The sequence below is a fragment of the Typha angustifolia genome, chromosome 15, assembly GCF_048772165.1.
Source record: "Typha angustifolia cultivar Huaian chromosome 15, ASM4877216v1, whole genome shotgun sequence".
Lineage (NCBI taxonomy): Eukaryota > Viridiplantae > Streptophyta > Magnoliopsida > Poales > Typhaceae > Typha > Typha angustifolia.
Genome location: NC_133253.1, coordinates 21,664,820 through 21,692,539, shown reverse-complemented (window position 1 = coordinate 21,692,539; position 27,720 = coordinate 21,664,820). Strand labels below are relative to the sequence as shown.

Genomic DNA, 27,720 nt, shown 5'->3' with positions numbered 1-27,720 from the left:
ATGGCAAATTAATCAATATTTAGATGTTGCTTGCTGTACAATCATTTGCAATGTGGCATCCTATGATGACATGGCTCTAAAAAACTGTATATTGTTATATAAGAATAATAACGATCACAAGATCAACTTAGAATAAATAAATTATATTTTGCCTGTACTCCTTTTTTTGTTCCTCCGCTTGTTGCAACCGAGGATGCATCTTGGCAAGCAAGACATCCAGTGTACAGAGACATAGTGAACGTACAAGTGAAGCAATAACTCTCAGATGTCTTAAGTGTACATGATGTGGAAAAAAGGCATATAGATGAATATCATTTGTTGAACAGTTTTGATGCTTATCAACAATCAACATGTGAACTCGATCAAATATTTATTTGCCCTAGTTCTGGTGGATTACAATCTTTAACTTCCATTGTGATGTTGATAACTTGATATACAACTTCTGTTATCATCTTTTAAAAAAAATGTTCTATGTAAACAATGGTTGTTTTTCACTGTGCTGTGACTTCTTATTTTGAAAGCCTGTATTTATGGCAAATTCCAGTGCTTGTTATCAATGCAATTGTTGCTATTTAAATGAGTTATATGCACTTATGGAAACTTGAGGCGTTTTTTCCTTATGTCATTTTCATACTCTTTTTAAGTCTAGCTAAGATTTATAATCTTCTGTAGGGTTGGTTATTCTCATATGATCCTTTCTGGCAGCCACCACAGATGAAGGTAACACTTTTAGTTGGATTATTTTAAAATCTTTGGTTAATACTTGTCATTCAAATAATTGATTTATTTATAATACCTTTTGCATACTATGTTTTGTAATATTTTTTGAACTGCCACTGGAGTCTTTGGAAAATCATGGGAAATTTGATTGGATATTCATGGGTAATGAAGCCCAAACTTGTGGTCAACTACATGTCAATCTACCCTATTACATATAATTTGTGTAAGCAGCCACTCTGGAGTTCCAAATTAACGGGTTTAACAGCCACCCACATTCAGTTCTTGTTCACAGGCATATGGTTAGAACAATTATAGATGTTCCAGAAAACATTGTAGTATCTCAACTTTGAAAAATTATAGGAATTAGAGGGTGAGGGCTTAGTGGTCCTGATGTGGTAGATACAATGGATGTGAGACTTTGAATGAAGAAAATGGTTATAGGTTTTTTCTTTTACATTATACTTGCATCATTTACCTAAAGAAAAACTTTTATGGCGGAGTGATATATTTGACTAGGGCAAATTTTAAAATGCTTGTTGTTTTTGTCTCTGGATATGCATAAACTCTTCATTGTCCCTTATATTCTTCTTATTGCAGATAAAGAGTAAGACTCCATTAAACTTTATGTGTCTTTATGTCTTCACATATATGAGCCTAATTTTTAACTGTTTCATTTATTAAAATATGCTCTTTAATGTTGCTTTCACTTTTGACAATTAGATGATTTAGTTCCCATTTTTATCTTTTTACTTATGATATCTGTGATATGTAGGCACTCTTGCATTCTATTCCTATTGGTCAAATGATTGTTCTTGATCTATATGCTGAGGTCAAACCAATATGGATTACATCTGAGCAGTTTTACGGTGTTCCCTACATATGGAAAGTTCTTCAGTTCTCTACTTCTGCTTTACACACTTCTACTTCCAAAATTGTTTATTATTCTATCTGGCTCGCAGATAAGTTAGTGTTATCAATTAATTTGCAGGTGCATGCTACATAATTTTGCTGGAAACATTGAGATGTATGGCATTTTAGATGCTATTGCATATGGACCTGTTGAAGCTCGATTAAGTGATAATTCAACAATGGTAAGCAGTAGATAATTTGCTCTTTCAAAAAGTACATACTGTTCTACTACACAAGTAGTTGACCAAATGAACTTGTAGGGATGAACCTGTGACACGAGTGTGTAATGAACAATGGGACATTACTAGGGCTTTTGGTTTTAGTGTGTGTTCCTCAAATGATTTAGGTGCCTCATTGTCAGGATTTAGGGTCATAGAAATTTAGGTGCATGTGTTGTATGCATTTATTTGTACATATTGATATCTATATTTAACTTAAAAGTATATTAAGTGGAGAACTTGCATGATGGTATCTTAACTAGAGACTCCATAAATATTTCCTGTGTTTATGCATATTTCACCATATATTAACATTTTCTACCATCAATTTCTTTAACAATTCTGTTCAAAACTATTACATCTTCTTGTAAATAATTATCACAAGTTCATAAATTGAAGTGTTCTGTTCTCTTCTAATTTCCTTTTCATGGCTCTATGGCTGGATAAAATATCAATCAAGTAGAAGATATCTTAGTTCTTGTTTTGAGAATTTGAGTGGACTCCATTAAAGTCAATAGCTTAGTTCTTGTTTCTGTTTATCTAACATATGTATCTATTCTAGTAAATATATCTTGCGTCAACTTTTTTGTTGGAATGTTCTAACACCATTGGCATATCATAGTTCTTACATAGGCATGTTATTCTCTTGAGAGATTCTGAAGAATTCCAATTATTTGCTATCAATGTGCTGCATTTACAAACTTATTTCTTTGTTTGAACATTGAAGGTTGGTGTTGGGATGTGTATGGAAGGCATTGAGCAAAATCCCATTGTTTATGATCTCATGTCTGAAATGGCGTTCCGTCATGAGCAAATAGATGTCAAGGTAACAAGAAGTTACTCATAGATTTCCAATATATTTAATTTCCCCATATTCCAATTTTGTTTCTTTCACTAGCTTGATCCCTCTTCACGTAGCAATGAGCTGTGAAGGCATGAACTTATAGGCTGGACTTCTTTCATCAAGTTTGAGGTCGCCAAATTGGTTTACTTGATCATTATCCATTCCTTTAGCATTACATTGTTATTTACATCATAAGGGGATCAATAAAAGACCTTTCTATTGTCAAATTCATGAAAATAGGATTTATGTTGTCCTGACGACTTATTTTAAGTTTGAAACTCATTATGGACACCAAAAGCTTGCAGGGTGGATTACCAGAAAGGCTAGGATGTGAATCATGTTTGACAAGTATGCTGATCAATTTGGTGTTAAGATAAGTGAGAAAAAATTTCAAACCAAATTACTTCTAGTAATTACAAAATTATGAAGATCATTATCATCCAAATTCCAATCATATTCTGTAATCAGAATATAATCTTATGTCGCATATATACAAAAGTACATTTGTAGAAGTAGAGCCAAGTGCTATTGCAACAACAGTAATTCCAGTACTTAAATGTTTATAGAGCCAAGTGCTACATCAAAAACATATCAATGCATGCACTTAATATGTTAATAGTAGTAAAAATAATCTGTAGAGCTCAACAAGTAACCAGTTTGTTAAATAAGAATCTTTGCTAGCAACCAATTACCTATGAGTTATGGGCTTATGCCAATGAAGGTAATGATGAAAGCTATAAGTTATGATAGTGAAGGCTATTCTGCAGGACAAGGTGTTGTTTATAGATTGAATTTTCTTACAGATTTAATGTCAAAACCAAAAAAAAAAAAAAGAAAAAAAAAAAAAAAAAAAAAAGAGGAGGGTGCACGTGCTCTGCACGTGCAGCCCCTCCCCTCTCCCTCTCCAGCACGCAGCTGATTTGGGGGGATTTCATCTAATCCGAATTGGATTAGATTTAATCCTCTCCTAATCTATAATTAGCCCTAATCCTCTCTCTCTGGAACCCTACGCCCTCTTTCTTTCTCTTTCTTTCTCTCTCTCTTTTCATCCTCCTTCGCCGACGGAGTTGTCGCCGTGGAATCGGCCAGCCGGAGCGCCGCCGGAGCCAGCAGAGACCACCACACGACTCCCACGTAAGCCCTCTCCCACCCCTCTAATTTAATTAAATTTTAAATGAGAAAATTCGAAATTTACCTGATTTGGGGGTTTTCGGCCTCGTCGGCAAATCGGGCCGGCCGACGGCTTCGAGTCGCGGCCGCTACCTCCGGATCCCGTCAGGAACTAAGGGTGCGCCGGCGAACCTCCGCAGTGGCGGCCGCCGGCGTCGCCTTCTTCTTCTTCTTCTTCTTCTTCCTTCTTTCCTCTCTTTTTCTCTCTCTCTCTTCGGTTTGGGGAAGACAGACTCGGGTTGCCGAGTCTGATCTTCTCCCTTTAGTGATGGATTCGGGTCGGGTTGGATCCGAATCCAAGGAACCCGACCCGGTTCCATTATCTAATTGGATTGGGCCTTGGCCCAATCCATTTATGAAATGGTTTTGGGTGGGCTGCGGGCCAACTGCAGCCCAGCCCAATTGATTTGGGTTTATTTTAGCCCAAATTAATTATTCTTAGGTAAAATTGTATAAACTTTTTTTTAATAATTGTTTTAATTAAAAATGTTATTGTTATTTATTATTTAAGGTGGTGATTTTTAGTACGTGGGCTAGAGATTTGAGATTTTGGTTGTCTTGCCTAGACTCAGGTGAGTGGGTTCACTCACGTATTTATTTTATTGTATTTCGTATTCTTGTCAGACCATGTAAATTTTCTGTGTGCAAATTATTTATTTTACCCCCATGCGTAAAAATTAAATTATTGCAATTTCTGTATGCAAGTCTATTTATTTCATCCGTACATGCGAAAATTTAATTGTTTTATTTTCTGTGTGCATTTAATTATTATATTCAGTGCATCACCATACTTCGTGCTAATATTGAAAATTGTGAAAAGAAAAATGAGACTAATGTTGATATGACTTAGAGAACAGTCCCGGTATAAATCGTTTGTGATTTTCCGTGGTGACTCAAGTCTATCTAGAAGTCCAGGGGAAAGTCCTAAATTAGATCACTGCGGTGACTTCCTTAGGTGACTCTGGCAGGGTTAGGGAACAGTCCTAGGAGAGATTCCTAGGTGACTCTAACTTCTCTCAACGGTTAGAGGAAAAGACAGAGTGTGCTGATCACAGGGTGATACCCTCTGATGACCCTAACCGGATCAGCTATGAAGAAAAGTCCCGAGCGTCATCTCGAGGTGACTTCTAGTTGGTGTGGATCCACAGGGTTTAGACCCATTGAGACATATAACAGTATAAATATCAAAAAGATGTAATAAATTTGAAAACGTGCAAGGTTACAAGTTGTAACATTTCTCTATTGTTACTATTGTTATTATGTAGAGAGCATGTCTATTGCATATTATGATGGTTATTGTTGCTTTTAGTTCATTTATTCAGCATTAATATGTTTTAAAAAATTTATTTGGTTCGAGTGGATTCCACTCACTGAGCTATATTTGTTGGCTCACGAGTTCTATTGTTTTGTATTTGTTTATTTATTTCAGGTAATAGTCAGCGGGGCGACTGAGCGTGATGTACCCGGATTCCACCTCCACTTAGGATTCACCTATTTACCCTTCCGCTCTTTTAGATTTTGTGCTCTAGATTAGAAGACTTTATTTTATTTTATTTAGTTTTAGAGATTCAAAAACATTAACATTGTTTATTTTATTCCAATTGCCTTTAGTAATAAAATTTTAATAAAGCATATTCTCATTTTATTTAATTATCTCGTCATCGTATAGATAGAGAGTATTATTAAGGCTTCGTGCATCTCAAGCATATTGAGATGCATGGCCGGTCGTGATTCCTATTTTTGGGTCGTGACATTTAAAAAAAAGAAAATAAAAAGAAGCAATTGTGCTTCTGGAGAGAAAGATTGTAATGTTCCTGCATTTCATCTTTTATATAGATGCTGAGGTAGATGAACAATCACATTAGTTTGAAAGAACTACATATGTTGCCATCTTAATATGATCACGTGATATTGATCATCAGTGGACTACCCTTTTTTATGAGTTTTGGCTTGTACATATTTGAGAGGGTGTGAGTACTTGTCAATTTGAGCAAAGCACCTCAAGGTGAGGCTGCATTGCAAGCTAGTCGGACTTAAAAAAATCTGGAGTACAGTGGACACATATAATTACATAGATAATGAAACAAGTGCATGCTTCTTTTCTTCATTTCTTAATGATATCATTAATACTTTTCAGATGTGGGTTGATGTCTATGCAACAAGGAGATATGGAAAGCATATTAAAGGATTGCAAGATGCATGGAGAATATTATACCATACTCTCTATAATTGCACTGATGGTGCATATGTAAGTTGTGAATTTACTAAATATAATTGTCATATAACAGGTGCAATCTCGATATTTATTCTCACACAGTTCTACTTCTATAGTTTTGTCTTGTACTTCTTAATCTTTTCTATCATTCCCTAGTGTTAGATGCAGAATCCTAGAGGAGGAGAATAAATGTACTAATCAAATATCTTAATCAGAAACAAGTCAGTCAATCACCACACAAACTTTCATGCAAGTAAAGTAACCAGAGGATCCTGTGTAAAGTAATCTGTTCACTAGACTAAATAAATTTACATGCTGTTAGCCTGTTACTGAATGAATCACAAACTCTTCAACTCAAATGCAAGAATTCTTGAAGCTGAAACCCTGCTTCCAATATGTAGCAAGTTGCTTAAACTGATGTATTGACTCATGTTTAGGTGGTCCATAGATATTTGATCACCTCATGTTTGCATGCGTGAAGTTTGAATCCACTAACAGAGGTACATTTTTTTTTTCAATAGTGGTCATTTGAGAAATCTCTTATATGAATTCACATGGAACAAACTATAAAAGACTCAAGGTCATTTGTTTGGATCTCCTTCCAGATATGCTATCTCAAAGTTGTACACTTTTTATCAATGATGGCCGTGCCGTTGTCGGCATGCCTATGCACATCTATAATATTTTTAATAAAATATTTAGAATATTTAGAGATATTTTTGGGTCTTCGGTATGTCAATCTTTATTTTTGATTTAAATATATGTATTAAATTCTATATAGTGTTTTATTTTTAGATTATTTTTATAAATGACCTATTTTATTAAAGATAAAATAATAGTTGAATATAATTATTATTCAACACATAATATTAATTAATAATTATTCAATAATGATACAACCTGGCTCTAATACCAAGTTTGATACAACCTGGCTCTAATACCAAGCTTGATACGATCTCCCATTTAGGCTAAGGTTCGATCTTTTCCAATTTTCTGATCTGGACTAGATCTGGCACGGAACTTTGAAATAAGATCTCGAAATATTCCGCTGTCGGATCGATGTGAAATTTTGATATGTTGTAGTCCTAAAAAAGAGCTTTCCAATAAATCTAGTTTCAAGCGAATCAGATAGAAATCTCGAGATATCGTCCGATTAGTGGACGATGGTTAGTGTAGTCTGTTTTGGATCTGTGGATGGAGGCACATGATCCTAGGTGATTGTGGTTGGAGGTGGACTAGCGTTAATGGGGTGGCACCGATGAAAAGTGGTGGTGGAAGGGTTAGGGTTGATGGAAGGGTTAGAGCAAGTGTCAGATAAATTGGAAGAAGGGGGAGGAGAGGGCCGCCCCTAAGGGTCTAGGATGATTGGTCGGTCGAGGGAGGTTAGAAGCGGCGTCGCCGGGGATTGAGAGAACGGGAGCGAAGAAGAGAAGGAGGCAAGGCAAAACTCAATTCTCAATAATCAATAATGACTTTGGTTGCCATCCACATCCTTTTAGAGGCTAACCACAATTCAAAATTAACCCTAACAATACAATTTTCGCCGACCGCATTCGAACGCACTCGACCGCATTCGAACGCACCGAGTTCGCTCCTTTCTAGATTTGCGAACGCGATGCAGACGTTCGAATGCGCGATCGAACGCGCCTATTTCCCACTTCTCTGGATTTGCGAACGCGATGCAGGCATTCATAGTGCGTTCAAACGGGGCGTTCGAACGTACAGTGCACTCTCTTCACCCACGTTCACAACCCCGTTCACAAACCGCGTTCGAACTCACTCCACCCGTGTTCGAACGCAACTTACAGAAAACTTATTTTAATGAAAATTAAACACTAAAATATAAAACAAAAACACTCCTAAAGTGAATCCAAGCTCAAGATGACATCGGTGAAAGCCGAATCGTATCAAATAATTAAAACTAATCTCTAGTTGAACGTAGTATGATGAAAATGATTAAAGACTTCATTTGTCAGCATAAAAATAATACAAGAATATTGCATTAAATACTGTCGATAATCTTAAAAACTCATCCACTAATAGCATTATTTATTGTAATGTCTCACATAGTTTTAATATAAATAGAGATTTTATAATTCTCATATGATATGATATAAATATTAAATATGTATGGAAATTAAAATTAATTTGATGATGATTGATGAAAATAGGAAAATAAAAAAAGAGGCTTTATATGTCGTGCCAGACGCACGCAGGCATGTCGAGTGGCACTGCCATCCTTGCTTTTATTACTTCATGACAATAAATTTATAGATAAAAATTGGTCAATGCAGAAATCTGGAGTGGAGTCGGGACTTGAATAGTCAAACTTTGCATATGAAAATCTTCAAAAGGTCAAAGATGAGTTTGACTGTTTAGCGCCTCCACTTCTTAGTTTTGTTAGTTCAACCTTAAATTATCCTTGTTAAAGTAGTTTAGTTCAACATAGTGTTGGATTCCAAGCGCAATACCATTCTCGGAGTCTCCATTTGAAATAGTTGACCAAAGAAGTAATTCATGTTCATGTAAAGGCTGTCAAGTCTATTTTTGGCATATGAAGGAAGGGTTATAAGAGATTAACCACTCTCAGACTGGGATTTGAGCTGAATTAGCCCATAGGTTTGATTAAAGACCATGATCTCCTTAATGCTTACTTATTAGCATATTTTATTTATTTGAAGATTATGTACTTTTGATCATTCTACTCATTTTATCTTCTGTTGTGTGCTATACATTTGTAGAGATTTGCATTTCTGTTTGACTAATGTGTGAGCTTCAAGATAAACATTTATTATCATATCACCTTTCAATTCTCTTCTATATTCTCCGCTGAAAATTACTCAACTTTTCCTTTTTCACTGTTTTTTTTTATCCCTTGAAGCACATCTTTTTCATAACAACTTGCCTGAAATATTATGTGTGAAACTGATGACTGAATTACCAGGTTTCAATCGAAGCTTGTATGCGTGTGCGTGCGTGTGTGTGTGTGAATTAGAGGAGGCCTTTCAGATTGTCTCTGTTGCATAATCTTTTTATGAGAAGATCTAAATAAGTTCCTAATTCAATACTTTTTTGATTTGAAACTTGGTAACAGGATAAAAACCGAGATATCATATTAGCATTTCCGGATGTTAATCCTTTCATCATTGCAGTGCCAAAATTACATAAAGGTGCAATGTATCCTCATTCTAATCAACAGTTATCAGAAAGATACTACTTGAAGGACCTGTCTGATCATTATGAACAGCCACATCTGTGGTATTCAACGAGTGATGTCATACATGCATTACAACTTTTTCTTGAAAATGGAGATGAAATGTCTGAGAAGAGCACTTTCAGGTGAGGTGAAAGATTTATTCAAGCATATCTCTAAAATATGTTTTATTTGTTTGTTTACAATTAGTTTTTTTGTTATAAGTCATGTCTCAGATTTACATTCTGTACATTTCAAAATTGTCCCATTAGTATGCTATTTTCAGACAACTTGTCATCTCAGCCATCTGTGCATTTATTGCCTTGGGACATTGGATTTTATTGCCATCCACAGGTATGATCTTGTGGATCTAACTCGACAAGCTCTCGCAAAGTATGCAAACCAGGTTTTCTTGAAGGCAATAGAAGGCTACAAATTCAACGATGTCAACCAAGTTAGTTTCTACACACAGCACTTTCTTGACCTTGTCAGAGACTTGGACATGCTTTTGGCCTGCCACGAGGGCTTTTTGCTTGGGCCTTGGTTAGAGAGTGCTAAGAACCTTGCAAAAGGTCTGGAACAGGAGAAGCAGGTATTGCCATTATTTGTGCACTTTGACCCCTCAGAATTTGCAAGTCACCCTAGTAGCATTATCGCTAATTTACAATTATCACATTTTGCAGTTTGAGTGGAATGCAAGAACTCAAATAACAATGTGGTTTGACAATACAGAGACAGAAGCAAGTCTATTACGTGATTACGGTGGGTGCTATATTTCACAGTTTGATACTCATTTTGGTGCAATACTATTAATAACAAGTTGCACTGCAGGAAACAAGTACTGGAGTGGTCTTCTACAAGACTATTACGGGCCACGGGCAGCTGTTTACTTCAAATACCTGCTCGAAAGCATGGTGAAAGGGGAGAGCTTCCCATTAGAGGATTGGCGGAGAGAGTGGATTCATCTTACCAATAAATGGCAGAGCAGTAGGAATATCTTCACAATTAAAGCCACTGGTGATGCTTTAAACATCTCGAGATGGTTGTATGACAAGTACTTGCGTAATGCTGACTCACGCCCAGAATACGAGATAGTAGACTTCACTGCTAGATCTGCAGACATCTAGGCTCCATATTTTCATGAATCATCATGTCTTTCTATCAGATTATACTTGACACATTGTTGTAGATTGTAGTTTCGTACAGTGAGTTTTGATATCCTTCTTGCCGTATTGAAAAAAAAATGCTACTTCAATGGCGTTTCTTCTATGTCAAACAGGTTGCTTTTTCCAAAGAAGACAGCTGAGAAATCCTTCACCATATCGCTTCTCTGGAGGTTCTTCGTCCTCGGGCAGAACTCTAGAAGCTTCTAGGCCTTCTAGAATAGCTGAGCGCGATAAATGATGGTCAGACATGACAGGATATCTAGTCGAGTAGGGAGAATTTTTTTTTTTCCAGAAGCAACCTCGAAAGTCCACCAAACACACGCATATGTTAGTTTTCTTATTGTCATGAGAGTAAAATTAGGATTTTAAAGAAGTCAACAAAGGTTTCCTTTGTTATCCCTATTCGAAGGATGGTCAAAGCAAATAACTTTTGGCTCTATTAACCCAATTTTTTAGCCAGAAGAAAAGAAAAGGAAAGGATTTAGATATTAACTACTTATTTGTTAGTTTGCTGACCGCATCCTATGTGTTGGTATGTAGACTTTTCCTTATGGTGTTCAGTGGTCCAACATAGATAGCGCAAGCAATGAGCGAATCAAAACATTTAATATACGCATAGCAAAAGATCATCTTTACCTTCAAATTGATCGTACTTCGTTATCACCTCTATTCTCTATTCCAACTCTTCCTCTCGTCAAAGTACGCGCATCTACGACGAACCCCTCTAGCCTCATCTCTCTATAAGGTACCCTCCTGGCTATCTCCTGTCTGGATAGTTGTAAACGAGCATAACGTCTAACGTTTAATTGGAAAGAAAGCTCAACTAGAAGTAAGCTAGCTTTCTCGTTAATGGAGAGGAGCAGCTCGGTTGGTACGTCGTGGGCAGATCAATGGGACTACAGCGGCGATCCCATGCCGGTGTCGGGGAAGAAGACCAGTCATGATAAGACGAGGGCCATGGATAAGACCAAGGCTATTGCTTCCACTGGAATTAAGAAGGTGAAGGAAGGTACTACTAATGGCCTCCAGTGGATCAAGGAGAAGTATCGGAAGAAGACCCGGAAGTAGCAGAGCATGTCCTCTGTTAGTTCTCTTTTGTTTTTCTTCTTTGTTGTTTGTGTGTGTGAAAAAAATTAATAGAAATTGCTAGGTGTCTTGATTAGTTTTATTATCTTTTGGGCTGTTTCATATCTAGTTCTGTGTTGATTGATTCTTTTCACGTTATGTAGATGAATATAGAAGTATAGATTATGTGAATAACTGGTCGTGATGTAAATGTTTGTGGATAAGTTGCATCAGCATTTCAGCTTTATGTATTGTTTCTGTGAAATAATTATAGAGCACAGTACTCTCTAGTTCTTGTTACAACTGGAATAACTGTTGAGCTATTTATCCTAATACTCATTGGTCTATTCGAAAGAGATTACCATCCATCTAAATAGATTCCTTCTGCTTTATTCGAAAGAGATTGCAACTTTTCCTTGACAGTCTTCCTTGGAGAGCAGAAATAACAATTCAACTCTGGCATGGAAGTATGATCCAGCATGTTGTACTGAGAGATTTGTATCAATACTGATTCAGAGGACTTGCAACTTTACTGGACGATCGGATACTGTACAGATTCACTTTCTAGTGATCCAGAGCACTGTACAGATTGGATTGAACTTGAGCTGAATTAATGCATTGGGTGTCATCTTGCTTCATCATTCACACTATCATAAAATCTACGCAAGTATGCAAAGATCAGAAAACTGATAGAGCCTAGCAGAGCCAGAAACCAATAGTAGTTATCAAGCCGAGATTCCCTTGGATCATCAGAGAACCAACTGTGTTCTTTGCCATATTTACCTGTGATCATCTCCACAACTGAGATCATCAGAGCACTAACAAAGCTTCCCACGCCGAAGACACTTAGGTAGAGCGCTATGCCGATGGTTCTCATTGTGCTAGGCACTTGGGTGTAAAAGAATTCTTGCATTCCAACAACTGTGAAGACATCAGAAATCCCCAAAAGAATGTACTGAGGCAGCAACCAGAAGATGCTCAGTTGTGTCTTTGGCAACAGCGGTTCAAAGGATTCTTCTTTCCGAATTATATCAAGCCTTGTTGATTCAACTACCGCCGCAACAACCATGGCTACGATCGACAGAATCATACCTATACCAATCCGTTGGAGCACAGTAATTCCCTTCTCATCTCGAGTAAGAACACGCAAGAACGGTATAATGAGCTTATCATACAGAGGCATCAGCATTATTATCGAAATAGTAATCGCGCTTTGAAGTGTAGCTGGAGGGACCACAAAGCTTCTCCCAATGGTATGGTCCATTGTCATGCCTTGCTTTGTGAAGAAAGTTGCTGGTTGCTGAAAGATGACTGCAAACATTAAGAGCATTGTCCAAATTGGCAAAAGCCTCAATATTGTTTTGGCGACTCCAGGCGGCTCATCAACATTGATGAAGTTACCATCAACGCCAATTAAATCATTGAAGTCATCTCTAAGAGGCTTCTCCTCTTGTAACCTGCATATAAGCAAGAGCAAAACTAGTAGATTAATTTCAAGTAGAACTATTAGAAGCTTGTTAACTATAACTTTTTTTCATTCCAGAGAGCTCACTCAAGCTCCATAGCATCCTCATCTCTTGATGGCAAGCGGACCTTTCGCGTCATAATATTTCTGACAGCATCCTTGAGGGCTTGGATGGTGCTCTCTGTGTGCTCATTATGGATCCTGAGTTGTTTGTGCACATAAAAACGAGTTCCACACAAGAAGGATGCCACAGACAATGCCATCACACCAGTGGGGATGCCAAATCCTAGTCCCCAGCCAACTGTATCTTGGATATAAGACATGATAGAGTTCCCCAACAGACTGCCAGTGCATATACCAAAGTACCACCATTGGAAGAATAAACTCTTGGTCTTCGTTTGCTCTTCCCCTTTGCCGCAAGGCAAGTCGTCTTCGAGCTCCAATTGGTCTGCTCCAAATGCTTGCAAGGATGGATTGTATCCACCCTGCCCTATGGAGATTAAGTAGAGGGGAAGAAACAATGAAGAGCATGGCATCCATGAATGAAGTAAAGCCCAAGAAGTTAGTCCCACAAGGCCCTGATAGGAAGAAAGAAAACTAGTTATAGAGAGAGCAATTGTTGATATGAACATGGTGATTGAAATGTTTTTTATGTAGCCTGATAGAGTATAAATTGCAGTAACAGGAGTAAAACTCATATATTTAGTCCTTGGTTGCTTGTGAAAAATATTCAACTCTTTATTTATGTATGTCTCTATTGACCAAAGCCCAAAGAAAATGCTGATACACTTTGTAATCAGGTACAACAGTGCAGAAACTTCATCCCACTTAATCTCATATAGTCATATCTAGCAGAAGAAACGAGCAAAGAGATCATAAACATTTATATATTCTTCTGCACTTGATTTGAAAAAAACGGACTATGATATAAAATTGGGATACATGTCAGGAGTAAAAAAAAAGTCGACCATATTTCGAGCTTGGATTCTGTTTAGTTCATCCTTCCAGGGGAAAAAAAAGAGATTGAAAAATGGTTTGTCATCACACTCCAAATCATCACCTAAATGGATTGAAGTTCCAAAATCTCATGCTTGAGAACAATTACAACAGTTCATCAGATTTGCAGTATTCATGCAGTCATAGAAGCATTTGTATTATTACGTTAAACAAAGTTTGCCATCAAAAAGTAATTCTGCTAGGAATAATCTCAAATTGGTTCATCAAGAAATATACCACGACATATAGAAAGGAAGATGCCATTATGGTGGAATAGCGATCCCAGTAAGAATCAGCAAATATCGCGCTTACAAGAGGAAGCATGGAAGTGACACCATTCCAAGCGCTAACACTCTTCGCAGCCGAAGACGTGCTCATCTTCACAACATCTGTGAGATAAGTAACCAAGTTGGAAGCCACTCCCTTATATGCAAATCTTTCTGCACTAGCCACCACTGCATCAGATGAATAACTTTAGATTAGTGTTACTTCTTTGGCATTTGATTACCACAACTAACAACAAATCCAAGACAAAGAATGATGCCTTTTGACATTCTATTGCACAAGAGAGAGATATGAAAGAAGCATTACCAATGATAAGAATGCATGATCTACTTAGGCCTGTTGGTTTCTTTTCCACAGCCATGAGGAGGACAAGTAGAGAGATTCAAGGATTTCACGACTGTTTCATAACCTGCAAGTCTAAGATTATTCAGCTCACTACCCCTCTTTTTATGAATCAGATCAGGAATTAAAAACAGAAAACTTAACCAATACAATACCTTCCAATCTCCAGCGTGATGCTTTCACTAGTATGTTCTCATTGTGGAGCTACCATCGAACCACTTTCCATATCACAAGTGCATCTTTCCCTTAGTGGACTCTGATGAGCCATCGCAAGAACTTGTTTATTAGCTAATTTTTGTCCTAACTATAGCTAACAATGCTATTCTGTTTCTCTTCTGAAAACGAAAGGCTCTCCTTTTGGTTTCTGGTATCTAAACATCGCTTACGTAAAGGAATTTGATTAGCTCTAACATTATATTAATAGCAAGAGACATGTACATATGCTCTCTTTTTCCCTGGGCTTCAGGGATCTTATCGAAGAATCCTTGCCAAACGCTAGCTTCTGGACCCACAAAGGATCCTCCTGTGTGATTCTTGGAGGGCACTTGCAGAAGAACTCTTTTGGTTAAACAATCAAACTACATAGTGGAATTAAATTACCATACCATATTCTTGTTTTAAAATTGTACAAATGGACAGTAGAAGAGATGCTTCCTGAGACCAAGCATAACTGATGACAGAAAAGCTCGGAAAGAAGCACTTCTTATTGCCGCATCTTATCCAGTGATCTACGTAAAGAGAATGATAAATGCTTGCCTTAGCTGAGTAAAGAAGATTGGAAATCTTTATAATATGTCTTAAATCTATAGCAGAATATAAATATAGTGAGTTACTTCATATTATATATGTCTCACATCACCTACAAAACTGCAAGATTCGTAGCATATTCTGAAGAAAAGTATGGATTAAAAATAATAGTTAAAAAAAGAAGCTGCAAGACCGAATAGAAAAGAAACACCATTTAAGCACCAAAGAAAGAAGAGAAACTTGGAAATCTATAAAGTGGAGCACTATGCCTTTGCAGAGCAAAAGGATAAGTTTTCAATGCTAATCTAGGTGGACACCAATTTGAGCAGGAAGATAGTAGACAGGCAAAGATAAAGAGAATGAGCACAAGATGTGCTCATTCTTTCTCCCAGCCCTGTAGTTTGCCGAGGTGGACTACACTCTCTCTGCAAGCAGCTTTCTTTGTACTATTTTTTCTCTTTTAATAGTACACTTAAGTTGCCTTTTGCAATTTAATTATATCTTTTTTTAATTAATATATATATATATATACATTGTTTGTATTTATTATAGTAAAATATATGCATTGATTATAAAAAATATATATACACACTTCATTTTCAAAAGTTCAATCTTGACAATTGAAAAAGAAAACACTGCAATTAAATTGTAAAAGTTTAGGAAGAACTCAAGCAAGATAAGATATTTGTCTGGAGAAAAAGCATTATGCTTGCATGCCCTTGTCATGAACCCCTTTATCCAAAGCTTTCAATGAATAGATTATAGATTTTAAAGGACATCAAGCATCCATGCATTTGTCATGATCCAAAAGATTTTCTGACAGATTGGTAAAGAACCAATTAATCTTCCCACTATTAAGCAATCACAACTTCTTCTTCATCCATATTAAGATAACTGGGGATGGCAAGAATTGGAGTTCTGATATACTTCTGGCAACTCGAAAACTAAAGATATCATATTATTATGTGTTGCCCCTCAGTATAGTTGTCTATCCGAGGAGATAATGATACTATTAAGTTAACTTAAGCAGAAGTATTATGGCGATTATGTATAATATAAGCATGGTGTTGCAAATCTCAATACAAACAAAATACAAGGGTCGGTTTAACAATTAATTACCATATAATAAGTTCAAATCACTATAAATGTACAATGACCTTATTAATGCCGTGGACTCAAGGTTCATATTCTACAGGTCAGAGAGCAACTCCTGAATGAGGAAAATGAGGAAAATTGGGAGAGTAAAAGCCAGTCAAATAAATCCTCTTAGATTAAGACAATAATAAATGAAAGACTAGATTTTAAGCTAGATGAGGGGGTATTTTAATTTTTAATTAAGGGTTTTTTGAGATATTAAAAATAAAATACAGGGATCGAATAATAAATATCATAAGTTGTGAATAATAATAATAATAATAATAATAATAGAAAACAGGTAGATGTTTATGATAAATTTATCTAAAAATTAAAATGTAGAGTATTTTTCTTTTTCTTTGTAAAATTTCTCATAAAAATGCAACACAAATAAAAACTAGGCCTGAGGCTTGATTGGGCTTGGGCCTTGGACTCGGTAATTGGTACTGGGCCTTAAGTGGGCTTGGGCCTTGGACTCGGTAATTGGTAATGGGCCTTAATTGAGCTTGGGCCTTGGACTCGGTAATTGGTACTGGGCCTTAAGTGGGCTTGGGCCTTGGACTCGGTAATTGGTAATGGGCCTTAATTGGGCTTGGGCCTTGGACTCGGCAATTGATCTTGGGCCTTGGAGTCGTAATTGGTCTTGGGCCTTGATTGGTCTTGGGCCTTGGACTCGGTAATTGGTCTTGGGGCCTTCATTGGGCTTGGGTGTGGGCCTTGGAGTTGGAAAGTTTAGAGGCCGGTCCGGCCTAAGTCCATAAAATTGTAGCCCGGACTGGACGTCGAAGTCTCCTCTCGGCTAGTCGGTAATTGGTCAAAGAAACCCCGAGCTGGAAACTGGAACTGGGAAGGCGGAAGCCAAGTCCCGAAGTGTACTTCCCATGGCTTCCGACGACTCCTCTCCACCTCCGTCCTCCACCTTCGAATCCCTCCTACAACTGGAAGACGAACCCCTCGACTCCTCTTCGAGGTCTTCCATCTTCCACTCTCGATCCCACTCCACCACGCCGAGAAGCCGCCCGAGCTCCCCTCGCCCCGTCTCCTTTGGATCCCCCTCGCCGTCGCGATCTAATCCGCTCTTCCCCTCGCCCGGGGGTTTATACGGATCTCTGAGGTCGCTGAGGCCGAAGCATTTGGGGAGGAGGAAGAAGGGATCGCAGGGTAGGAGGAGGACGAGGGGGATCTTGATGTGGTCCGGAGTGGTCGCATTCTTCTTCCTCATGAACTGGTGGATGTTCTCGCGGCTTCAAGATCCGGCCTTGCGCCCTAGCGGCAAAGACTCCGCGCTCTTGAACAGGACGGCGACAGCGCAAACTTATCTGGTTGGTTTCGTGGGATTTTACGATATATTTATATTTTAGTAATTTGGAATAGTATGTGCATTGTTTCAAATACTGTGTTATTCTTTTTTATGACACTCTCATTAGTCGCTGTTTACTTCTTCATCTTCTTCTCTCTTTAGTTCACTCCTCACGCAGGCTAGTAATTGTGATGCACACCATACGTAGAAATGAGAATTTTGGGATCTAGGAGGTATCATTAGAAGATGGAATGACAAATTATAGTATGTAGGCTAAATGAGGATAAGATATGAAAGAATAAAATATAGGCTGCGCTTGGAAGGAGTTACCGCATCGGGGTTGTTAAGGCGCAAGGAAGATGAAAACAAGACTTAAATAGAGATATGGGTGAACTATGTTGCAAAAGACTAGAAAAACTCAAATTTGCAATTTTCGGAGCTCCTGTTAAATCAATTTATTCAACTTGAACACACCGGCTTGGGTGCTAGGGCTCTTCTTTGTCACACTTGAGAGGTAAAATTTATATCGATATAATTTACTCTAGATCATGGATTCATGTGTCTGCTTGTGTGATAGAGATCTTAATTTGCAGCTATTGAAGATATATAAAGCTAGGATTCCAAAAAACTCTTGTACTTATTCACCATCGTAGAGTTCCTTCTGTTGTTCCTTGGACATAGGATGTTAGCATAGCCACCAAGCAGCATATTATTCTGGTTTTCAGTTGCTTTTCTTTTCTGTTTTCCCGTCCAGCTGGCTGCCAAAATTATCTAGTTTGGGCTGCTTTCTTTAACAAGTTCCATCCGGGTTGGAACATAATGACACAACCTCTATCTTCTATGACATAACAGTCTTAAACTCTATTATTGCCGTATTTTTTACTGTAAAGAAGTCCGGTGGCCCTTTTCCAATTCCACCTCATTTAAAGTTACCAGCTTTTGTACAATTTGTTTATTGTGTTGCAATAGTTTCTTACCTGACTCATGTTTTTATTTATTCAAATGCTTGAAGGACAATGGGAGTAGTAATGGGAAAAGGAAAAGAGTTCATAGAGTCATGTTCACCAGACTACTTGCTTTGGCAGCACATGCATTAGCAGAGGTAAGATTCTCAATTTATAAGAGATGCCTCTATGTAGTCCACATATCTCTTCATTTTGATTTTGTGTTTTCATTACCGATGATATAAAAATACATAGGCAGAGAGCAGGCCAGAGCCTCAAGATCTATGGGAGGAACCCTTAGATTCTGCTGTTTCATGGAAGCCTTGTGCTGACCAACGAAATTGGGAAGCTAGTGGTAACGTCAGTTTTATATTCTTTGCTATTCCATAGGTACATATGTAAGACATATATCTTCCACACTTGGTGATTGTTGGCTGAACATGTCAATTCTTTGACACTTTGTTAAGGCAACTAAACCCAGTTATTTTTCATCCCTAATGTTGAGTTCTTTTCCTCTTTGCTTTTATTTTTTTATGTAGAGGGAAAGAATGGTTACATCATAATAAGTGCAAATGGAGGCATAAACCAGCAGCGAGTGGCTGTAAGCATTTATCCTGGAAGAAGTCCTACTGCTATGATGTTCTCTTTTGCTACTGGTGATCGTACAGTGCCTAGTATTATATAGCCCTGATTATATTCTTCTTTATCACTTATGAAGAATGTCAAATTGTCAAATTATGGACTATCTATCTTGGCCTCTTCTAAGAATTTGCACTTTGAATATATATCTACTTATTTTCCACAGTGATTTGCTTCATGCTGCTAACAATGCAATCTTAATTTTGATTTTAGAATCTTATATAGTAATATATTTGTTGTTTGGGGGAGATTCCTTTTAATTTTTAGTAATCTGAATATGTTTTGATTCCTATAAGTGCATTTCCTTCTTTAAATAGGCTAATCAAAATATTGATGAGCAATAGTTAGAGTTTCTAGTGCCTGGTTATGTACAAGGATAACAAGGTATATAATATACACATTTTGACTAGTACATAGATTTTGCTTTCTTCGTGTTAGCAGTTAGGAGTTAGGGCAAGTCTCCGGAGAGTTGATCTTAGGTTGATAGCTAGTTGCAAAAGTTTGCCAAGGGAAAAGAGAATAATTTTGCATTACTTGATATTTGAATAAATTTTCTTTTCCTTTTTGTGTATTAGCATTTATTCAATTATTCGGGCTTAGATTAGTCTTACATGATAATAGATTTTGAAAGTGGATGTTGGAGTCATGGTAGACGACTCTAGATACTAATCAGTGAGGTTTGCAAAGCTGTAAATAGACGATATAAAAATTCTTTATTAGTCAATGAATTTCTTGAGTAGCTTAAAATTGCTGAAAATCATCTGTATCAGCTAGACCCTTTTTGATGTAATCATATTTTGCGTTGTAGCAACCTCGATAACTATATTGAACGGAAATATAAACCTTCTCTCCGTTTTAGTTTCCTGAAACTGAAAAAAAAAAATTATTTTGGGTTTTGACCTTTGATCTCTACCAGTTCATGCCTTATAACTTTGTCATTGTTTTGACTTTAACAGATCTGCAATGCTGTTGCTATTACTCGTTTGCTCAATGCAACCCTTGTCGTCCCAAAATTTTTGTACAATAGTGTCTGGAGGGATACAAGGTATGCATGTTTCCTTGTAATGTGTTCAGTTTATTCTTTCATTCTGTAGAGGCTTATTTTCAATTTTTATAGTTAGCAATTTGTTACTTTAGCAACCATATTAGAAATGTCACGTGCTGGTATGTTGCCCCAATCTCCTAGAAAACCAAACTAGAAGTTTGTTATTATTTCAGTGGCATGTTGGAATGCAATTAAATGTAAATTAAATGACAATTAGTTTAGTAGATGTAAACTCAGTAATCAAATTTTGATTTTTATGGGCGAAACAACTTTCCAGTGTTATATTCATTTTAACAAATGATAGATGCCTCAACACAGAGAAGACACCATGTATTCAATAATCTTGTTCTCCGAGGATGCAGTATATTTGCGTGAAAATCATAATTATTTCACTGCAATTTTGTGAATCCATGAGCAACACATAAAATGTTTGCTATAAGGTGTTTGCACTTTACTGGCAGGTATATGTATTACTACATTCTCAGCAATAAGCTGCAATAAATTGTCAGCTTTGAAATGCCAAAAAGATATTGAATTAGAAGGAAAGATGTGTGAAATATAATGCCGTCTGGATTTCTACAGTATTTATGATAAAGTTATATCACTTTCAATCTACTAATTTTTTTGTTCGCTGACACTTTCTTTACTACGTTCATATATCTGCTTCAGTTTGCTACTTTGTAACACCGGTGAATATATCTATTGCCTGATTATTTATATATGAATTTTTCTGGCATTAAGTTTTGTTGTACATTAAGCTAATAGATTTTCCACCATGTGAAAGCTGGATAGTGCATTAAGTTATTCATAATCAGAGTTGGAGTCGAAGGATATTAGTAATAGCTTCTCTGGTACGAGCTTACAGTCAGTGATATAAACTTCTAACAATTCATTATAGTTCCTGACTAGCATATGGTTCCATCTTAATTATCTATTGTGTTGCTACGATGCTCTCGCTCAAAAATAGACTGCAATATGTGATAAAAAGTTAGAGAAAATAACATCATTCAGTTCTATTTCTAGCCAGTTCAGCGATATATATCAGGAGGAACATTTTATCAATGACTTGAAAGCTGATATTCCGATTGTGAAGGAGCTTCCTGTGGAACTACAATCATTAGACTTGGAGGCAATGAGTAGCCTCGTAAGTGTATATCTCAAAGATGTCTTAAATAAATAATAAGCTAAATTTGACTTTATGAATTGGTTATCAGGTGACTGATGCTGAGGTCATGAAAGAGTCAAAACCAAGTTTCTATGTGAAAAAGGTGATGCCAATCCTACTGAAAAATAGGGTCATTCATTTTGTTGGGTTTGGAAATCGGCTAGCTTTTGACCCCATACCATTTGAGCTGCAGGTATGCTAAAGTTTATAATGCTTGCTGAAGTCTATCTGAGCAATTACACTTTTGACCTGCTATGCTAATATGGTTGAAATTGCAGACGCAATTATTGGTGTTTAAGAACTTATCTAGCAATCCTGTCATTTCCACCACAGGCACAAAAATGCTAACAAACTTTCTAATTTAAACTTTTTAATGGACCCAATTTTAAGTTTTATTTTCATGGTCATATCACAGAGATTCCCTGGGCTTTGCAGAGGGAATGATTTTATTGAGGGCATTCCATAGATAGAATGGAATGGTGCAAAAGACCTGGCTAGAATGTCGGATTAGGGACAAGGTTCTGATAATTTTCTTCTCTTTTTATGTTTGTTTGTTGGTGGTTTTGTGGAGCGGTTATCTCTCTGGAAGTAGGTTGATCAACCAAAATTATTGTGTTTCGTCATGTTTCTTGATCATCAGGATGAGTTTGAAGGTTGTTAACCCCTTATGTGAAATGCCAATTCATAGCAGGGGAGTAAATCTTGGTGTTCTTCATGTTGTGGAATCTGACTAACAGGTGGAAACAACCTTGCCAATTGCTCTTTTTAAGTCATCATCCGAAAGGATGTTGTTGCATAAATGGTTGACATATATGGTAAAAGCTCTTTCTAGGCTTTTATCTTTTTCATCTGGGTAGACATAACATTAACATTTAATAAGAAGCAAATCTAGAAATGCCACCGTTACACAAATTCTACCTACTTCCTCTTGGTACTAGGAATACCAAGAGTTCCATGTGCCATCATCTACATTGTGGTTTATCGGAGTAAGATGACTGTACTGACCAACTCCTGCGAAGTATATTAGGTGCTGCAGTATCCCTTATGTATTTTTGGACGAGCTTATGTTATTGCGCCATTTAGATGAACTACTGAGGCATAAGGATATTTGCACTATTAGATATGTACTAGGATAAAGGAATAACTCCATGTTTCACTCTTATACCTCCATAAAGATTTGAGTTTGGCAAAGAAGTATATAATTAAATCCATTTGACACAGTGTTCTCTTTTCTTTTTTTTCACAATGATCTCTTAAAGTAGTTATTTTTGTTCTCAAATAAAAGTATCAAATCCATGGTGAATATGTTGGCACATGGGAATCACTTTAATATTCTGGTGGGCCTTCAAATCCACATAACAAAATGAAGTTTATATGCTATCTCTGGCTTTATTCTTTCTGAAAAAATTTCACCACCCAATAGAAGGTAGACTTTCATTAATTGTGTTTGGGGTAGCAATAAATGCAAGTCTACATGTAGTCCCAACTCCCAAGGATGCTGCAAACTTTACCAACCTACAGTGTCCATAAGAGATACTCATCTTTTTCTTTGATCAGACAAAGAAAGAACTATCGTTCTAATCTCCTCCCTAGTTTTAAGGAGTTATCAGTTATACAATGGAAGCTGTAATCCATTAGTGGCAGGTGCTTTAGTTACATTTGTTTATTAGAAACAAATTGCTGATAAATGGTTAATGGTAATTTGCTTTGGAACTCGACTACGTTCTCATATGTGACAACATGCTTCTTGCACATATTTCTAACAAAAGGAATATTCAGAGGCTGCGGTGCAGATGCAACTTTCATGCTCTCCGATTTGTTCATAAAATACAAGAAACTGGTGCTTTGCTTGTACGGAGGATGCAACATCATAGGCCATATTCAACACCTTTGGAACATAATCTCCTTGGTCAATTTACAGATAAAGCAGTTCTGGATGGGAAAAAGATGGTTCCTGCAAAATACTTAGCTTTGCACCTCAGGTTTGAAATTGACATGGCGGCATACTCAATGTGTTATTTTGGTGGTGGCAAGGATGAAGAAGAAGAGTTAGAAGCATTCCGAGCTGTCCACTTTCCTGCATTGACACTTCTTAGGAAGAGCACAAAGTATGAATGATAATCAAATTTAAACTTTATTGACTGCGGCAGTATTTATGTCATTGTATCTTAGTACATGTGTGCACTTTTTATGTCTTGAATGACTATTGCCTTAAAACTTTGACTATTTTTCCTATTAATTCAGGGTGCCTTCGGCTGGATTTTTGAGATCTGAAGGCAAATGTCCTCTGACACCTGAAGAATCAGTACTTATGCTTGCTGCCCTTGGTTTCAAACGTAGCACACGCATATATATTGCAGGTGCCGAAATATATGGAGGAAAGTTGAGAATGGCGGCTATAAGTCGTTTGTATCCAAATATAGCAACTAAAGAAAGTCTTCTTTCTTCATCTGAAATTGAACCCTTCCGAAATTATTCATCTCAGGTAAATTGACTGATATCTAAACATTGTTATTTTAAGTAGTTAACCTTTAAAGATTGCATATACTTGCCTGTTATTTATGCAAATATATAGGAGCACGCAGGTGATGACGTATCCATCTAATATATGTGCATATGAATGCTTGTGTAATATACACAAGTGGATATATCCATATAGGTAATATATAACTTCAAAAACTTTCAGCAAGAAGTACTCATTGTGCTTTACTCTTCTTAAGAACTGTTTCTTGGTTATTAGAGTAATATTTCTGGATATCTGATTTACTAATTCATCTTATTGGATGCATTAAGACATGTATGCTTAAGATACAGAGTTAAAATAATATCATAAAGCGCACTGACATCCAAAATTTAATGGCACTCAGACATACACATACACACCAAGTGATAGGTTCATCTTATAAAATTTTGAATTTAATAGCTAGTAAAAATTTATGAATTTAATAGCTAGTAATAATTTATGAATTTAATAGCTAGTAAAAATTTATGCTTTCTCTTTCACCAGTTGGTTGTTAATACTTGTAGTTCTATGTTTCACCAGCTTTCATGTATGATTATTGGCAGAGTAAACAAGCTCAGCTTTGTTAATTTAATTGAACTTCAATCAAAACAAAGATAAAATAACTAATATATCAGTTTAACAAACCTTAGAATTCAGATGTTGGACATTATTTGAGACATCATCTCACTCTTTTTTCTTTTGTTAAGAGGTGGGGGTGAGAAAATGACATTCAATTTAGCAGACAAGTATGGTGAATTCTCATGTCAGTTGTTCTTTGCAGTTAGCTGCCTTGGACTTCATCATGTGTGCTGCTGCCGATGCATTTGCTATGACAGATTCAGGGAGCCAGTTATCATCTCTTGTTTCGGGATATCGTATGTATTACGGTGGTGGAAAACTTCCAACAATTAGGCCAAACAAGCGTCGGCTAGCAAGTATCTTCTCAAAGAATGGTACAATAGAGTGGAAGGAGTTTGAGGATAGAGTGAGGAAGACAATAAGACAGACTAAGCAGGTTCATGAAAGGCCAATTGCAAGGAGTATATACAGACATCCACGATGTCCTGAATGCATGTGCAGGATTGAATAGCTAGGTTTATTTTTCCTTTAATAATGTGTCAGGGTCACCAAAGTTGATCACAGTAATCCATCCAGTAGAACATGGAGTGAAGGAAACTGAATCCCTCATCAGAAAATGCAGACTTAAGACAACTTTGGGTAGCCTAAATTAATTGCTGATATATAAAAGTTGAAAGATGTCTTGCCTTGGATCAGATCTCCATGTTTCTCAATTTTCCTGGACCACTGGTATGCAATTTTTGATGGAAGAATGCAGTAAATTTTTAGGTTGAACAAGATTATTTTAGCAGCAAGTGAAATTTACTGGAAGAAGGGTATCATGAGGTTACCCTACAGGCGGCTTTTACTTCTAAAAAGTAGATTTGTATAGATTTATTTAAGGCGTACTGATTCATTCCTTTGTGTTTATCCATTGTTGTTACCTGGATGTTATTCTGGTGTTTTGTTGAAGTATGTGATACAAGATTGCATGCAAATTGAAAGTGATTGAGAAGTATACCTTATGAAACCTCACATTCCAGTGTAATAAATCGTCCTTTCCTTTCCTTGCCATCAGAATCTGAAGGTCCTTAAATCAAGGTAACTGAAGCAATTTACTTTTGATTTAATTATGATTCTTAGATCTAACTAATCCTCCATTGTTTTAGTAAGAAAACGTCTAGAAAAAAGACGTCAGTCTTAATTAATTGAAAAGCTATGCCTGTCTGATGAATTGCAGATTAAACTTGAGCTTCAATACCTGCAACTGGATATGCACGCGGATATTGGATTAGGTATAATAATTAGCGACAGGAAAGAAAGAAAGAAACCCCCTACCAACTTGGATATGCATCATAGGAGTATATTTCCTATTTCAACCTCCAACAATTTAGTTAAATTTTTCTCTGGATCTCTGTTCCAAATGATTCTGGACAAATTTGTCCAAAAAAGAAATTAAAGAACAAGGTATTACACGAGGTTGTTTCTCTCCCAAAAGAAAAGAAAAGAAATGAAATGGTGGAACACGAGGTAGGTGGAATATAAAGCTCATATGGTGATGCTATTAGATGGGCAGTTAGTCGATGCACTCAATTGATTAAGGTACAGTTGTTGGCTCTGCCATATTGTTTATTAATTCTAATTCATTTTATTAAGAGAAGTGTAACCATCACTGAGCTGGAAAAGTTGAATAAGACCGCAGCAAAACAACAAGATAAACAACCACCTCTTGCCGTTGTCTACGTAACCAATAAATCAACCTATATCTCAGTTTGTAAGAATCTCCTACAAACCCGAGTTGGGTATCCGAGGAGAATTCTGCCCACAATTAGTCCACAGTTTAATATCCAAAATTAATAGAGTTTGATTACCGGAAATACCGATCAACCTACAATTTGGGTTTTCGTTTACTCTTAATAAGAGTCATCTAATGGTAAAACGTGCGTTTTGAGCCATTCGATTCGATTCGAGATGAACCCTTATGGTTCTCGAGCAATTTCATGCATAAAGAATATTTATTTTGGATTAGATCATTCTTAAATATATTTTGAAACTAAGATATATATAATTTGATTAAATTTTGTATAAGATAAATTACATGATAAGTTATGGGTGTGATAAAATTATACATATTTTTTGAGCAAGATCTATATTATAACATATGTATTCATATTCTAATAATCAAACACAAATTCTAACATAAATTTGTTCAAGTTAATTATTATATTTTACAATCAAATAACAAAATACGACTAAAATTATACATATACCTAATTCATATTTAAGATGAATGTATAAAACTATCCTCAAAATATCTTATACAAAAACCAAAAGAAACCTTTAGAGTAAGTAAAATCTAGCTAATTACATTGAAGCCCACCAGGCGTTTCAATCTAATCACCTGGTAATATATATAAAAAAAGATGTTAAATTCATATTATTGGAAACAACAAAAAGGACGTATATAGGACGACAAATAATACAAAAGAATACAACCTCGTATATTTAATATCAAGACTTTATATACTATACTCTACTTATTAAAAGGGCTTTTGACCATATATATTACAGCTAACTGCTGATAAAGATGATAGGAATCTCCTACAAGCCCGAGCACGTGGCATAGATGATTAGATTACTTGATTCGTTCTATTCGATTAAGCACATAGCAGCAGCCGTGCCACGTTCGGTCGGCCAGAGAAAACTTATTAAGCTAACAGGTTTACTTAATTGTTGTTAATTAAGAACGCCTTATTAATTATTTACCTCTGTGGATCGTAGCAAAGCTATAGTGGTCGGTTGTCTCTTCGAAATAATACTGGCGAAAGCGATGCACATTATTGCATATGCATTCCAGTTTCCAAGTCAACATATAGGTTCCGTTAACGTGCAAGCTCGTCCCAGTTAGTCCCCACTAGTTGGTGAGAGACCCTTTTCTTCTATTTATCTCTCTAATTCTCTTTCTCTTCTCATAGAATTGAAGGAAACAGCTGAAACATTCTAGGAAATCTAAAACTTTACTTCTTGAGATCAACTGCAACGCAACTACGTTGAAACCAAAGCTTTCATCAATTTTTACGACCAGTGCTGCGTTTGG

General features: G+C 36.5%; 3 protein-coding genes across 5 annotated transcripts in view; 2 read left to right on the top strand and 1 right to left on the bottom strand.

Moving 5' to 3' along the window:
• Positions 1 to 10,538, top strand: part of LOC140777504 (alpha-N-acetylglucosaminidase-like) — a 34,117-nt gene extending 23,579 nt beyond the window's left edge. Inside the window, exons 11-19 of the mRNA XM_073121662.1 lie at positions 673 to 720; positions 1,493 to 1,603; positions 1,710 to 1,811; positions 2,575 to 2,673; positions 5,999 to 6,109; positions 9,171 to 9,415; positions 9,624 to 9,861; positions 9,953 to 10,031; positions 10,101 to 10,538. Of these exons, the coding sequence (XP_072977763.1) occupies positions 673 to 720; positions 1,493 to 1,603; positions 1,710 to 1,811; positions 2,575 to 2,673; positions 5,999 to 6,109; positions 9,171 to 9,415; positions 9,624 to 9,861; positions 9,953 to 10,031; positions 10,101 to 10,396 (1,329 nt within the window). The 3' untranslated portion in view covers positions 10,397 to 10,538. The remainder of the gene's footprint in view (positions 1 to 672; positions 721 to 1,492; positions 1,604 to 1,709; positions 1,812 to 2,574; positions 2,674 to 5,998; positions 6,110 to 9,170; positions 9,416 to 9,623; positions 9,862 to 9,952; positions 10,032 to 10,100) is intronic.
• A 1,187-nt stretch (positions 10,539 to 11,725) lies between these two features.
• Positions 11,726 to 15,767, bottom strand: LOC140777506 (protein NRT1/ PTR FAMILY 5.8-like). 3 transcript variants are annotated; one of them, XM_073121664.1, is made up of 6 exons: positions 15,605 to 15,751; positions 14,744 to 15,316; positions 14,553 to 14,655; positions 14,199 to 14,416; positions 13,053 to 13,543; positions 11,726 to 12,957 (listed from the first exon to the last, which is right to left on the bottom strand). In XM_073121664.1, the coding sequence occupies exons 3-6, from the start codon at positions 14,605 to 14,607 to the stop codon at positions 12,126 to 12,128; spliced, it is 1,596 nt and encodes a 531-aa protein (XP_072977765.1). In that variant the 5' UTR covers positions 14,608 to 14,655; positions 14,744 to 15,316; positions 15,605 to 15,751; the 3' UTR covers positions 11,726 to 12,125. The 3 variants fall into 3 exon arrangements, with proteins under 3 accessions (XP_072977765.1, XP_072977766.1, XP_072977764.1); XM_073121665.1 differs by having other exon boundaries at positions 14,274 to 14,416; positions 14,744 to 15,767; XM_073121663.1 differs by having other exon boundaries at positions 14,744 to 15,766.
• A 1,489-nt stretch (positions 15,768 to 17,256) lies between these two features.
• LOC140777822 (O-fucosyltransferase 15-like) lies at positions 17,257 to 25,690 on the top strand. The gene is made up of 10 exons (XM_073122204.1): positions 17,257 to 17,791; positions 18,782 to 18,871; positions 18,969 to 19,068; positions 19,253 to 19,314; positions 20,309 to 20,397; positions 21,421 to 21,541; positions 21,612 to 21,755; positions 23,342 to 23,670; positions 23,807 to 24,047; positions 24,847 to 25,690. Exons 1-10 carry the CDS (start codon positions 17,351 to 17,353, stop codon positions 25,153 to 25,155), a joined length of 1,926 nt encoding a protein of 641 aa, XP_072978305.1. The 5' UTR covers positions 17,257 to 17,350; the 3' UTR covers positions 25,156 to 25,690.
• The last annotated feature ends 2,030 nt before the right edge of the window (positions 25,691 to 27,720 follow it).